Source organism: Pieris brassicae, chromosome 7 (genome assembly GCF_905147105.1).
Source record: "Pieris brassicae chromosome 7, ilPieBrab1.1, whole genome shotgun sequence".
Lineage (NCBI taxonomy): Eukaryota > Metazoa > Arthropoda > Insecta > Lepidoptera > Pieridae > Pieris > Pieris brassicae.
The window spans coordinates 14912008-14927966 of NC_059671.1; the positions used below are offsets into that span (position 1 = coordinate 14912008).

Below are 15959 nucleotides of genomic sequence, written 5' to 3' on the forward strand. Positions count from 1 at the left end.
AACGAGTCTTACTTAAAGCTGTCTGCCAATGTAACGCCTATTCTTTGAAAGCTCCTATTTAAAAACATCACACACTAATAAATAAACGGCTGTTTTATATCTACGAATGTGTATGAAGAATTGCAGCATGGAATTAAAGAAATGTAGGTAATTCTTTCTTTGTGAAAGCCAATGATCCAGTGAAATATGAAACACACAGTATACTGGCGAGGAGCCAGCTACTCGCTCCACCCTAGTACAAAGGAACAATTCATATCAGAAACGCTAAAACAAAAGAATGTACTAGCCTTTTATTACAATTAATGCCAAGATTATCGAGAGTAATAGCTTTCTTGCAGTTGCTGAAGCATAAGAATTTTACATGCATAGTCAGTGTCGTTATTTTATAGTTCCAAACGCTGTTTCGTGTCTCTTTTACCATTTACACTTCATATATGTCGACTACTCGTTATAAAATTATAAGAAAATACCGCCCAAGCTGCCTTCGTGGCTTTGGGCGTTACGCACATTTTGTATAAGCCAGAGTAATGTGTGTGCAAAGTACATAAAATGAACGGTTTCCGTAATATTGAAGAGATATATATATTCTAATACAGTAATTTATGTGACGGTTGTCAAACACAAATTGGTCCCAATTTCTTCGTCTACCGAAGTGGTGACATTCATTACTATATGAAATTTAAAATCAATATTTACTTCTTGAATGAAATTAGCAACATTTATTTAAAGCTAAGTAAAAAAATATAAATGTCAAACATGGCGTGATAATTAGTTTACAATCTTAAAGTATTACAATCGTAAAGTAGATAGTATGGACCTTATTGAACCCCGTGCCAAATGTCAAGTGTATAGTCAGCGGTATTTGTCGCAATATAATAATATAATGGATTTGTTGAAATCGATAGGTATAATAACAACTATAAGAAATATATTGACTATTAACTAGTAGCGCCTAGACCTATTATTGAAATAATTTCTCAATATACATATTAAATTACGGTTTTAAACAAATATCCAATTCATAACAATCACAAAAGTCAGGTAATGTGACCTGCCGAATACCGATACATGTTCCCATAATTAATATGGAAATTAGCTGAAATTATCATAATATGAATCCGATAAATAAAATCAGTTTAATCAAATTTCCGAACGCAGATATAATTATACAATTCATATTGCTTTAAAAAGCAATTTTTTGCCGCGTGAACATTACTATGTATATCTCAAGCTGTTGCTTGAGATCCCAGGGACGCCACTAACATTTGCTAAGATGTAATAATATGTATTGAATAAAGTCATATATAAAAGAGTCCAGAACAATCGTCAAGCAGTGGTCGACATCGTAGCAAACATCAGTACAACTTACAATAAGTAAATAATGGGGATTGCAACCGGCGGCCTTAACGCTTTCTTTTCTTAGGAAAAAATCGGGAGAAGTGTAAAACTAAATAAGATTACTGTTCTTATTGACAAACTTACGCAAATTCTAAAATAACGGGGTTGTGTTACTTAACATTATTAAAATTTAGATGTTGGATGCTAATGTACACAAGTACAGTCTTGTAAAATAAATCTCCCGGCACTGGGAAAGTAACTAATACGAGACAAGCGACTGAAATGGGTTTAGTAATTACATCTGTCCGTACACTAAATGAAGTCTAACCGCTTGTTGCAACAAATATTTATTCTGGAATTCTTGCAATTAAATTAATTTGCAACAGGTCTCTTAAACTTTATACAAATGTCTTTAGTTCCACTTGAATAAATATTTGCATAATTGTAATATACACTATGAGAAATAAGATATTTTTTTTAAATACATCACATACACATATACATATGAATGGTGTGTGTTTTTTAACACAACTTGAACGTAGGCTATAGAAGACGAATATGTCCCTACTTTATTTAAAAAGCTTGGTGTCTAAGCTCCGATTTCGTTGTTTATGAATAAGGATGCGACAAATAAATTCTACGCGAACGAACCTACTTAGTTATTATCGTTGTTGTCGTCTATATGTTGTATATCAATGTTACTTACTGAATAAAACTTTTAATTATGAGTAAGTTAACACACCGATTTAGTTTAAGTAAAAATTCCAAATCTTACTACGAAATAAAGAGGAACGTTAAAGCTCTTAATTTCTCCGGAATCTACTTGACGTTAACTTATGATTATTTTTATATAGTAAGATAGGATAATATAGTGCTTCGTGCGGAAATTGCTCTTAGCATCGGTAAAATAAACTTAACGGCGCTGAAAACATGTTCAACAAATTCCCGCACAGAAGGTATAATGCCAGGCTATAAACTGTGAGGAAATAGGGATGCGGCCGCGCACACGCGCGGAAATGAAGCAACCCGCAGTCACTTCCGTATTTCCTCGTAGTTCGTAGTACACGTAACGAATGGCCGTACGTACGTCAATGTCCGACGACGTACGAGATTAACCTTGTTAAACGTACACAGAATTGAAAGTTTCTACAGAGTTTACGATGGTCGTGACTTGTATCAACTTTTCTTTGTAACTTTTCTCAAGATATAAACGTAGATGCAGTTCAGCAGTTTGATTAGTGCTACGTGGCTTAGTTGGAACTAGGTTCGATTTTGGAAAAAATAATTTACTTTCCTATATAACTAATTCAGTTAAACAGACATTTGCATGCTCAATCGGGAGTCTCAGGACTTCAAAAACGTTAACATATATATTATTATTAACGGTAATAAACACAAAGATTCGTTGCTACACTCACAAACCTTTTCCGAAAATTGTATGTCAGAAGGTTAAATTAAAATGGAATTTCGATTCCTTTTGTCATTTGATCTGGCTTAGAGTACTTAGAGTGCTTCAGTTTATATTCGTGGGCCGTATCGTACGGCACATTTGCTTCCAATTCAATTCTCTGCTCGGCTCGTTGCAGCAGTGAATGAGCCATCGCAGAGATTGTGTCTAACCCAGTAACCCGCCCTTTCTCCGAGTCTTAGCCGAGTTTTATTCGTTATGAAAATGTTACGTCTGCTGGTATAAGTATATAACAAGTATTTATCTTAGAAAGTCTTAGAAAGTCTCGAAGAAATAAATATTATTGCAGCTGGATGGAAAATAACTGATTATATGGCTAGTATTTTTATATGCATGATATTCTAGCATTTATTTCTTAAGATTGTTTTTTTACACACAACATAAATATCGTACAATTAAAAGAAAACATTGGAATGTTTCCGTATATTTCCGATAAAAAAGATTTTACTTTATTGTCGGTAAAAAATCCAATAAAATCTTGGCATCTCTGATATATTAAATACATATTATAATTTTAGATTTCTGACCCTATGACCTCGCGACGTACCGGACAATACAAATCGTTTATGGGACTGAGCGGCATTTTCGTACCGACTTCACTGGGCCCTATCACAATATCTTATTGTGAACCTATTGACAACTTACAACTGAGATGCATCGCTTATTCATACCATGACGTGGAATAAAGCCCGTAAACTTAACGGTAAACAGATTTCGTTCACCATGAGATTGCGACGCATTATATGAACAAGGTAAGGTATAAATTTGTACAATTAAAAGGAATTTTAACTACTTTATATTAAACTTCGATTTACGAGTTAAAAGTTGTTTTGTAATATCTTTTGCATAGGGTTTTATATCAAGAATTCACTTCGATATCGGTATTTAAAAATGTGAGTGTCAACTATCATAACACTAGAAAACGTTACGTTTAAAGTATATCAATAGTTTATTATAAAATGATTATATATATACTAAAAACACACTGTGATGAACAAATTATGATGAATTATTCAAAATATTTTTTATTTTTTTTAATATAATCACATGTAAGCCTTTTTGACAATTAAAGTATAAAACTTACATAGAAATCACAAACGTAATTATCGTTATTTCATTCGGTCATGCTATTCCAATACTTTTCAGATTATAGGAGGTCATTGAACGAAAAAATGCTATTGAATTTAGCAACCTAAATTCATCAGCATCTTAATTGGATTATTTTAAGAAAGCTCATGGAAGGACACCTCCCCCTCGTTCTGCTAAATACTTAAATACTTTTTTCAAAAATCGTAATATTAGGTCCTTACATATGAAATTGGCGTTTTGTATGGAAGGAACAAAAATTCGAATATTTTTAAATATAATATATTTAATTAATCAAAGTATGAACCATTGTTTTCTATGCACTGTTGCCATCTCATAGGTCTCATTAATCCCTTTACTAAAAAAAAACAGTCGGAAGGGAATCAATAAAATCTGTGAAGGCGATTTGGACTGCCCCATCAGAGTTAAATTTTTTCCCTTGCAAGAAGTTGTCCAAATTTCGAAAAAAATGGTAATCTTTTGGAGCAAGGTCCGGGGAGTACGGAGGATGTCTTAGACATTCCAATTGAAGCTCTTCTAATTTGGTAGCTGTCTGTTGTGCAGTGTGTGGTCTAGCGTTGTCGCGAAGTTAACAGTGGCGTGGAGCGATTGACCAGCCTAGGTTGTTTAGCCGCTAGCTTTTCCATCACGGTTTGCAATTGCTGACAATAGATATCAGCCGTAAAAGTCTGGGCAGATTTGAGAAAACTGCAATGAACAATACCGGCACTAGTCCACCAAACGCTTACAAGTAACTTTTTTGGGGTTAATTTTCGCTTGGGGCAGGATTTGGCTGGCTGGCCAGGATCCAACCATTGCCCTGAGCGCTTCCGATTATCGTAAAGAATCTATTCTTCATCACAGGTAATGATTCGGTTTAAAATACCTTCAGCTTTGTGCCGGTTCACTAATGTAACGCAGCAGTCGACGCGCGTTTGCCGGTTTGCTTCAGTCAATTCGTGAGGTACCCACCTTTCAAGCTTTTTAATCTTCCCAATTTGCTTCAAGTGAATTAAAACAGTTTTATCACTGACACCGCAGCCTGCAGCTAACTCGGACGTGGTTTTCGATGGTTCCGCTTCCACAATAGCCTTCAATACTTCATTATCAACTTGGGACTCAGGCCATCCACGGGGCTGGTTCTGCAGGTCAAATTTCCAGAACGAAAACGTTGGAACTAAAAATGAACTGTGTTTTCTTTTGCAACATGACCGCCATACACATCATTCACCCTTCGAGTCGTTTCCGCAGCACTAGTGCCACGGCGGAACTCGTACTCGTAAATAATGCGATTCTTTAAGTTTTCCATTTTGTAAAATGAGTGACGCAAACAGAAAAAACCAGAAGAAAAAAACAAATGAATGACGGTTATCGAAGCACAAATACATGAGTAAATAGCTGTACAAATTTGAATTTGGAATTCCTTATCAAAGAGGAGAACATCGTGATTAAAGTGGCCAGTACGAAATACACCAATTTCATATGTAAGGACCTAATATTTAACAACGTCTATCATGTCATAGAGACTACTTACAACAAAAAAGAAATGGAAATATACGTTCAGCGTAATCACTTAATGGTAATGATTTAGAAATTAACAAGTTTCAACTGTTACTTGACATATCCAGAACTTTTGTTAATGTAATTAGAAATGTTTTATTTCATTTACAAATTAAATTGTTAAAATTAGATTGTTTTGGATAGATTTATTGGGTTTTTTAAGCACATTCCTCATAAATTGCATTAACATTTATATTTACAAATTAACACGAACGTGATAAAGACTCTTAACAATTAAAGCCAAAATACGATTTATCTGTATTGTCTGAATTTATTATACTTGTGAAATCTAAGTCTAATATAGTCAAAAGCTCTAAACTCTCTACTTTGATAGTTATATACTGTAATGTAATCCTTTTAATTTTATATTTATAGAATTTATTGAAACAGAATAACTTGTACCCCAATAAAACTTGTTTCAAGTTTGTTAGAAAGGGAGGCTACTTAACAAAAGCCCGCATTATTCGCGTGATTGGGCACCAATTCTGCATAAATAGATATACCCCTTGAGATTTGACTATTCAAAGGTTCTTTAATAAATTAACATAATTTTCTCGTCGAAGAAATGCAAATTGTATTTACATAAACGTTTGTATATTTACGCTACCTTAATACTTTACCTTGGTTTCAAGTCTTACCTTAAAGTCGACTCAATATACACATAAAATCAGTTTTTAAGAAAGTTCATGGTAGCTGTTATTTCATGTCGACTGAAATATTCAATCGCATAGTGATACTAAACCGGTTATAGAACCGGTCGGTAGTTTATAGAAGTCCTTTGACTTCTCAAACGTATTAAATCGCAAGACCGAATAAGAAACCGATAAGTTTGTTTGTGGTTTATAGTTATATAAGTTTTGAAATTAATTGCCAAACATCTGTCATGCCATTGTATGCCATGTATTAATATATATATATATATAACAATATATATACATTGTTATATTTATTTCATGTAAAACTATTCTTTTGATATATTTTAAACATAAACTTTTCCTGTGCTATGATAGTTGACATTTATTATTCTTCCGTAAAGTTTGCGTCAAACTTCACAAAACAACTTTTAATTCGTAAATCTAAGTAAATTTAATATAAATTAAATTCCTTTTATTTGTACAAATTTAGCTATTTTTAGTCATAGTACATATTATTATTTTTACTTTATAACGTAGTTTTCATTAAAATATTGAATTTTATATGTTCTACACTATTATTTCGACACTTCGATACAAAAAAGTTGAACAAAAAGTAACATAGTTTGAAGCCGAAAGCCTATATATTAAACGCATTTTTAGGGCACTTCGTGACGTGCACCACCTCTTTGTGGAACCTGTTGCTAGTTAAGTTGTTTTTGTACCGATACAATTTAAGCGCTTTCCCCCAAAGGTCGGCAACACGGTCGGGTGGCGTTGCAGGTCCCCATGGGCGGCGGTTAGCTCCTTATTCAAAGTAATCCGCATGCTCATTTGCCTCCTGTCCCACAAAAAATTCTCACCTCTTATTTTGCTATCGTGAGTTTAAGAATTAAAACGTTACGTGTATCTAAATTGACGGAAGTCGGTGCGATATATTCAGCTTTGCACTAACACAGGTACCTACGTTTTACCGTGCAAATGGAAAGCTTTTAGCTTGTAAACGAATTTCTATGCTGGCTCGGAGAGGGTTTGGGTATTCGACGGCGCGTTGTAAGATTTGTTAAACACATTTTATTTGCAATCTTATCACATAAAACGTTCGTTCGCTATTATGTAGCTTTGACTTGCAAAAGTATTTAGGTATTTAGCTTCTTTTAGAAAGTATTTACCGCAATGAACCTTCAAATATATTTTTAAAAGATGACGTAACTAAACTCTCTGCTTGCCTATATTTAAGCTATTATTTTTAGCATCGTACCTCCAGTTTTATCAAAGAACTGACAAAATGAAGCGCATTACATGTGGTAAGAAATATCATAACGCGTTAACGACATTGGTCAATTCCCCTATACATCTAGTGTAGAGTTGTATCCAAAAAGAGAGCCTAAGAGGCTTTCTCCTTCGAGGTATTGGCCATTGGTTGGTTATAATAAACTAACTAGATATAAACAAAGGTCAAATAAAACACTCAGAACTTAATATAATATGTTTATTCAACACTCTCCTAATTACCTTAAATGAAATTACATCATTTTATACTTAACATTGCAATTGTTTAATAGAAAAATAATATAACATTGTTCTCTTACATTTTTTACATTACTTCCAAAAAACGTCCTCCTTCGCTGGCTCTGATCAAAATGTTTGTAATCGCAAAATACTAATAAAAATTATTTCTGGATCAGCTTTTTATACTAATATCAATCACCTTTTATCGACTATACTGAAAACATTAAAATGCACTTGATACTTGACACGTCAAAACACAAAAACTTATTAAAATCGATTAATAAAATACAAGCAAAAATATAAACAATTTACAACTTATATTCGGGTAAGTCTTGTATGGGAAATAATCTTATGATTTTTCTCATGGTCGCAGTTTATATAATTAAATTAAAAGGAATTTGGTAATATTAAGATTACAAAAACAATATTTTGTATGAGAAACTCCAACGGATCTTTTTGTAAAACTGTAGCACTTCTTAATCTTAATATATATAAATCTCCTGTCACGATGTTTGTCCGCGATGGACTCCTAAACTACTTAACCGATTTTAAATTAAATTGGCACACCGTGAGCAGTCTGGTCCAACTTAGATCTTTAATTATAGTCGCAATTTTGTCAATGTTATTGCAAATTATTTGTCTATAATTAATTGACAGTCACAATTATCTGTTAACTCCAAAAGATTCTAATCGATGTCGATACTTTTCGACTGGATTGAGTAAGTAATCAATAGATGGCACTGCTATGGTAAACCGACAAACGTGTCATATAATCTACAATTCAATATCATGATTACCACGTGTTATTGAGGCTAAAGTATAAATTAAATTTATTTTGTAGTAAACGAAATACCGTGAAATTCAATTATTTCTACTTTTTTAATTTTTGGTGTTAGCATAGCCAACCACGTGTTACTTAGACCGAAGAGTAAATCAAATTCAAATTATAGTGACGATAATACAGTGAAATTATTCTTTCGTGTCACGGTATTAAGGCTAACTAAAACCACATTAAGTTCGCGGGGGCAGCTAGTAATATATAAACTTCATCAATAACTTTAAGGTAACTGATATTATTATTATGTATATATTATAAATACTTGTTTCTATATATTAGAGTTACAAGACCCAAAACAATGTTTACGTCAAAAAATTTAATGTCAAGTGACAAGTGATAAATTAATGAACGTCTTGCTGACGTTTATTATAAAAACACGTAACAATTTAGATATTTATAAAAAAAAACTTAAAACACAATTTAAACACGTCAAATAATGTTCCTTAGTCAGTAATTTAAAGAATTAAAAGGATCGGCAATAACTTCTGCAAACATCTTTTAGCGTTGTATTTGTCAGAATTTATTCCCGCGCTCATGAATCTCAACGACAACTGTCACCGATTAGCGCGAACGCGTCTCGCGTACTCCGGTGCGACTTGATGCAACCAATGAGGTTCTATAGCCGATACAGTAAGGAGGTAGGCTCTACGCGTGTGTAATAGTTCGGTATATAGTACTGCAGGCGGCGGCGGCCTTAGCCCGTGTAGTGAAGAAGCGGGGTGTAAGGCCGCCGCTGCGCCTGACGCCGTCGCATACTTTCCCGCCCCTGTTGTCATACCCCCACGAGTCCATGCGCAGTTTGTGAATAAACCGCTTAGAAGGCATTTCAATAACTGAAAGAAAATGTATACATTATTTATTAGAATACTATGAAAATATGTATATTGTGTACAAGATATATTTTCATTTTTATGATAACTTAAGGTACAAATCAACACAAAAAAAACAAATGTCACAAGTTTTCTGATGGGCGAGTGACATAAAAAGATATTGCGTTTAATCCGAATTCTAAAGTGATATAACTTCTCGATTTTTTTGGTAAAAACCTGTCCTTTGTTGGCTTTTCAAATGTAAAGACGTTGTGTTTTTGATGACTAAGCATTGATCAATAAAAAAAATACAAATATAATAGATTAGAAACACCTAGAGCCACTAGAATCGATCATGAAATTTGGGTTATCAATTAAATTATTACCTGATCAAAAGTTGTTCCGCAACTCGAAACTTCCATATTCAACTTTTGACAAATTGCTAACAATTGCTGGCGAATATCACAAGCGTACGCCAAATTCTTATGATTTAAGTAATTTTCTTTACACCATTGCTGTAACATAGATAAATTTAAAATTTGTGATTATTTGTTGATCCCCTTAGGATATTTGTAAAAAGGTCAAGTTTGTGTCCTACAAAAATTTTTAATCATGCTTTTTTTTAATATTTTTTAAAGCTTTATTTTGCGTGTTTTTTAATATGTATTTCTATTTGTGGTGTAAAAAGTTATGTTTACTCGTTGATCATAATAAAAAAATAGTTTTTTTTATGTTTTTTGGTAATTTATTATAAACACTACACTACACTACAAAAAAGATCATGAAACAGATACAGATAATCTGAGGCCCAGACCTAAAAAAGGTTGTAGAGCCATTTTTTTTAACACAAAAAAGAATACATGTAACAATATAGTACTATACAGTTACCAAACGAAAGTCTAAAGTCTATTCAATCACAAATAATGCCAGGTTTCAAAATGCAATCAAAAAATAACTTACCTTTTTAAGAGGAGCTTTGCAAAACATTTTGAATACATTCAAAAGTGTTATATGATCGCCGAGTGTCGATACAAACTTCTGTTTCGCTTTCACAGCTTCCTCCCGCTTGTGCAGTGGCGTATGAAAAACATTTTCACTGGACATTACGGCTACAAGACTCAACGCCTAGAAATACGTTAGAAAAATACACTTTTCCTTTGAAAATTACTATGTAGAAATGCTATGTGTAATTTTAAGATTTAAAAATATTTTCATTTAAAATATGTATTCGAGCACATAAAAAATATTTTAAAATCACAAATTCATCATAAATCAGTGTCACAAATTTCAATGGAATAATTTCTACTATTATTAATAAATAAATTATATATAAGACAATAAAAAACTAACCTCATCCAAACACCCATGTTCGGGAGCGCTCAAAATAACTTTTGAATATTTCGGATCTATTGGGAACGCGGTCATTTTCTTACCGAGAACAGTCAACTTCGGATTATTCTCGCTTTCTATTGCTCCTAAAAATAATTCAAATTGTGTTATATGTATATACGTCGTTCTTCAAATACACACGTAAATTGCAATTTATTCATAATAGTAAAGTATTACGAACGACCGCATAAAAAATATGTACTTCCAAATTTGAATATACTAAAAGTTGAAAGAAAACCCTTTTTTAATCGATTGAAGCTATGTATTATTATAAACTTATAATTATTTTACATCACGTCACCGTGACCACGCACGCTGTAAAGCACGCGAAACGTCGGAAAAAAATAATAATTTATTTATTTAAAACTTCAATCCGGTAAAAAGTATTTTCTTTCCATGTGTAAAAGCTATGTTTACAAAATACAATACTACAATCAAATGGCGTAACACGAGAACGGAAACAAGATAACTCTCCATACTTTTTTTAATGCCCATATGACAATAAAGCATCACCAAAAAAAATTCATTATAAAATTATTTTCCAAAAATGCAATAAAAGTATTCTATCACTATTCTTGTGTAAAAACAATTCGTAATTAAAATTCAATTAACAAAAATATACCTAATTCTTTCAATAAAATTAATGAAGCCTGCACGGAATCCGGAGAGGGTGCGTCAATCAAAGGAAATGTACTGGGCTCCATTCCTGTCGCTATTAACATTAACAATGTAGCTGCCAGAGGGCATCTGTAATTAAATAATGCCTATTTTAATTATCAAGTGTGATAACGCCGCGTTTTTGATTATTTGTTGTGTCTCTTTGATACTGAAGTCTTTTGGGTACATTAGGGAAAGAACATTATGTTGGACCGCGCTAGGTTATCGGATATTTTATTGTCCGTTGGGTAACCAAAAGTTTCTTTAGCTGGTTTTTGCTAATTAGTTTGTGGATATAATGTAATTGAACTATACACGTCCGTGTCTCGTGAAGCAATGCTCAAGCTTTCACACGAATATTTTTATACAATATAATAAAATGAACTGACCCACTACCGTCAACAGAATTTGTATGAGAATGCCTCACGCCTTGACACCTGACAACTTTCATACAAATTCGTTAGGGGTTAGTGGGTGATGCCTGTCTCAAGGTGATTTTGTCTCAAACCACTGTTGAACCATCGGAAATCAGCATTATAAATGTCAACGGAATCTTTTTCGGGAAGTTTTATCTATGTTTTTTTTGTTGCAAATTTTAAAATACATCAAATTTTAGATGAACTGACTCAATCAACTAAATAACTATGGAATAGGAATACTTCTTATAAAGTTTTCATGTTACCCTTTATTTTTCATAATTTTTGCAGGAACAGGAATGAACAATAGCGAATACAACAAAGGCTTACCTAATAATTTCGGGCGTGTTATGCTGTGGCCGTGCCTTAAAATCGCCATTTGTATACAATCTGTATGCGGAGCCTGGGGCAGTCCTTCCTGCCCGCCCAGCCCGCTGCCAACAAGCGGCTTGCGAGCAGGGAACTATTCGCAAACGCTCTGCTCCCGTCACATTACACCAGCTCCTGATATATAGGTCAGTTAAGTACTAGAAATAGATATGGTTAAAAGGCCATGTGACATTTTGTACTATCAGCAGAGTGACACCAACCTATAAAAAGTATGGTTGTTTTATCACAGTGTTTGCTTAATGTAACATTATTTATTCATTTTTGAAGTGTTTTTCTCATATTACAATATTTTGTACCCTTTTTTAAATCTGTCTTCACTACTAGTACAGCATCGTCAACACATAGAAAGCCTAGTATGATTGTTTAATCACGTAACGCGGTTATGTGTAATGTAATATTAAATCTAATTTATCAATTTCGTTCGACCTTTAGTCAATTGCAGGTCCTAAGCTCTCCGTATTTGAATCTAAATTAATGCAAATTAAAAAAGTTAACTCACCGCTCTTTTACAAGGCCCGTATCAATAACACATTTTATATGAGGAATAGTCACTGAGGCCTCTGCTATGTTGGTGGCTAGAACAATTTTCCTTGTACCTTCCGGAACTGATTTCCAAACCAGCAATTGTTTTGCCGGGGGCAGACCTGCATACAACGGGCAAACTCTAATTGGTGGACCTGGCGATTCCTGTAAGGTTTATGCTATATACAAAATATTGTAAATATAATATTTAAATTTTGTTTCTACGAGATCCGCCTGCAGGATTAGTACGTTCATCGGTATTATTTCGATACATTTATACGTTTAAATAATAGAAAATATTAGCTTACATAAAATAATAATTTTGCTTTAATCAATCAACTTATGGACATTGGATTTAATTGTGTATTTTATAATTCATTAAATAAATTTATCTTCTAAATATACTATGATAGGTCGAATGTTTCGCTTTAAATAACAAGATTACTTAAATAAATAACTCTGAAAAAATAATAGACCTTGGCAAACTATGGTTTCATAGAGTAGATAATATAAATAGTAATCAATGCAAATTTTTGTGTCTTATATAAGTCTGAAAATTTGCTAAAATAATTGAAAAACTTGATATCCAGCAAAAAAATATTGTTGCTAGATAATTATTTACTTCAATATGAAACAGGTGCCAAAATATCCTTTCCAAAAAATTTAACAATGAATAAAGAAAACACATGCAACATCCCTAAATATAATATTCCTTATGAATTTCTTTTTAAGGAAATCTTCAATTTTAATTAATAACAAATACAATAATCAATAGTGAGAATAAGTTTTCGCAAATTACCTTTGCAATTTGTTTTATATTAGCCATTACTGTTTCTATTTCTTCTTGGCCTGTGAGGAATACCAGAAAATGGTGACTGAAAAATATAAATAAGTAAGTATTAAAAATGTCACAAATTTATATTAGCAAAGAAAATTTACCTTTAGTATAAGCATATTTTAACATAAACAGTTAAATTAATATGTATATTAATAATAAACTTTTTTAATTAATAAATTTAAATGCAAATTCATTAAGAAAAATTATGTTTCTTGATAAAGATATATATAGATAAGAGTATTTTCTTACTTGTTAAAACAAACAACTTACTTAGCTGGTGTAGTAACATGAAGTTGGAATATACCACACACAACAGAATATTGATAGTCATCTTGTTTTGTCTTTGAGTGATATACTGTAACTGGATATGTCCTTCCCTCTAAATAAACAACTGAACAATTGTCGTAATAATTTCTGAATGTATCGACATCCATTGTTGCTGACATGATAATAACCTGAATAAGTTTATTTCATGTTATTTAGATATAACTAATCTAGACAAGATTATATTCCTAGAGGTCTTACATTTAAATGATGTGCATGGCATGTAGTTTTTATGTTCTGGCAAAAAGCAAAAAGTGAAAAGGTTTAAATACAAGTATGAGGTTTACAAAATTGTTTTTGTTTTTACCTCTTATTAAAAAATATACATACAGCCTACCTTGAGTTTGTTTCCTGTACAATTTCTCTCTTTTTGTGCCAACTTAACAATTCCAAAGAGCACGTCTGTATTGACTGTTCTTTCATGGGCTTCATCTAAAATAATTATTGAATATTTCATCAATAAGGGATCTATTATAGCTTCCCTTAATAGCATTCCATCTGTCAAATATATTACTTTTGTTTTTGGACTGGTAACATCTTCAAATCTTACTGAGTAGCTGCAAGCAAATATAAAAGTACCCAATATAATTTCACTGTATTTTTTCTGCATCCCATGAGTGTGTATCCCATTGCATTTAAACCCTTTTTTATATATTCTTGACCAATTTCTAAAAATATCTGCCATTCTACAATTTTTGTGAAAAAAAATTTAAGGCTTGTGCCTTACTAATACTATATACTTCAACAGAAAATTTCTTATACTATATATTAACAATAAACCCAATGAGCTAAATAAACAGTGTTCAATATAACAGTACAAGCTTATACAAAATGTTGAGTTGAGCATCAAAATTCAATACCCAACATATGATCCTATTTCTGTGTTCATTTCTGTAGCAACTCTTAAAGCAAGGGTTATAGCGGCAACTCTTCTTGGTTGAGTAACTGCAATTGCTCCATTACCCTCAAGTCTATGTTCATGTAAAATTTGTGGTATCTGTGTTGTTTTACCACTACCCGTTTCTCCAATCAATATTATTGTATTATTCTTCTTTATTTCCTCTAAAATTCTGAATAAAATTGGCTTTATATTATAACATGATTGGGACAAAAATAAAGCATTACTCCTATTATACAACAAAATACGCTAAAGTAGTGATTTATTTAATAACTTTAGTACACCCATAGAAATCACAAATGTAATAAAAGTAAGAATAAATATTTATTATTTATACCTTACCTATTTCGAACAATATACACTGGTAAAGATTTCCTTACTTCTTGGACATCTTCCGAAACCTCATTTAGAGCACTAACATTGTTATTATAACATGATCCATTAGCCTGATTGTTTTCTTTTACATTTTTGAAACTACTATCAACAGCTAGCTTAATTTTTTTTGCTTTGATATCAAATTTATTTCTTTGATCTTTTTCCTTTCCATACGATGCATACTTAGAATCCATGCCTTCAAAGTACAATAACAAATAATCTAAAATTCAACTCATCTAATTAATGAACTAAAAAAAACAACTGATTCCAAAATCAAATTGAAGTGTTTCAATTTACTATATTAATCAACTAAAGCAATATGACTTAAAATAAATTTCAGCGAAGTTAGCCATAACATGTGGATAGGTAATACAATACAGTTAGGACTTAAGAGTTGATTTTGAATTTATATATACTAAGTACAAACAGTGACAACTGACAAGTAAAATAACCTGAAGAAAAAATGTCTTAAACGGTAAACCAAGAATACAAAAATACTCAAACGCAACCAGGGGGCTTAGACAAGGTGCCTTCTTTTGTTACCCGTAACCTATACTTTTCTGAAATTCGCACATCCTAGTTGTATTGGATATCTTTTATTGACATTCATATTGTGTGTAAATCGTTGAAATTGTTCTTTAATTTGATAAAATACATTATGTAAATTGTAAGTTCGAAATACTTGTTTATTGTAAACTATATACCAATTAAGTGTGACTATTGCTATTACTAATAACCATATTTTGTTCAAATCAAGTTGATGTAGGCTTGGTAATAACTTTGGAAATATAAAATCTAGTGAACAACACTAAGTAATGGTAAGCAGACATTTTCTTTAATTTATTATTACTTATTAATATAGAGAAGTTTATTATAATATTGTTAATGAGTAAGAAGTTTAAATTCA

General features: G+C 32.1%; 1 protein-coding gene across 1 annotated transcript; it reads right to left on the minus strand.

The window, feature by feature from the left end:
- Positions 1 to 8538: 8538 nt before the first annotated feature.
- On the minus strand, positions 8539 to 15561 carry LOC123711697 (ATP-dependent RNA helicase DHX33). The gene is made up of 12 exons (XM_045664405.1): positions 15020 to 15561; positions 14640 to 14849; positions 14117 to 14336; positions 13726 to 13910; positions 13417 to 13492; positions 12595 to 12782; positions 12036 to 12209; positions 11255 to 11379; positions 10594 to 10718; positions 10204 to 10368; positions 9630 to 9758; positions 8539 to 9267 (listed from the first exon to the last, which is right to left on the minus strand). Exons 1-12 carry the CDS (start codon positions 15244 to 15246, stop codon positions 8989 to 8991), a joined length of 2103 nt encoding a protein of 700 aa, XP_045520361.1. The 5' UTR covers positions 15247 to 15561; the 3' UTR covers positions 8539 to 8988.
- Between the last annotated feature and the right edge of the window lie 398 nt (positions 15562 to 15959).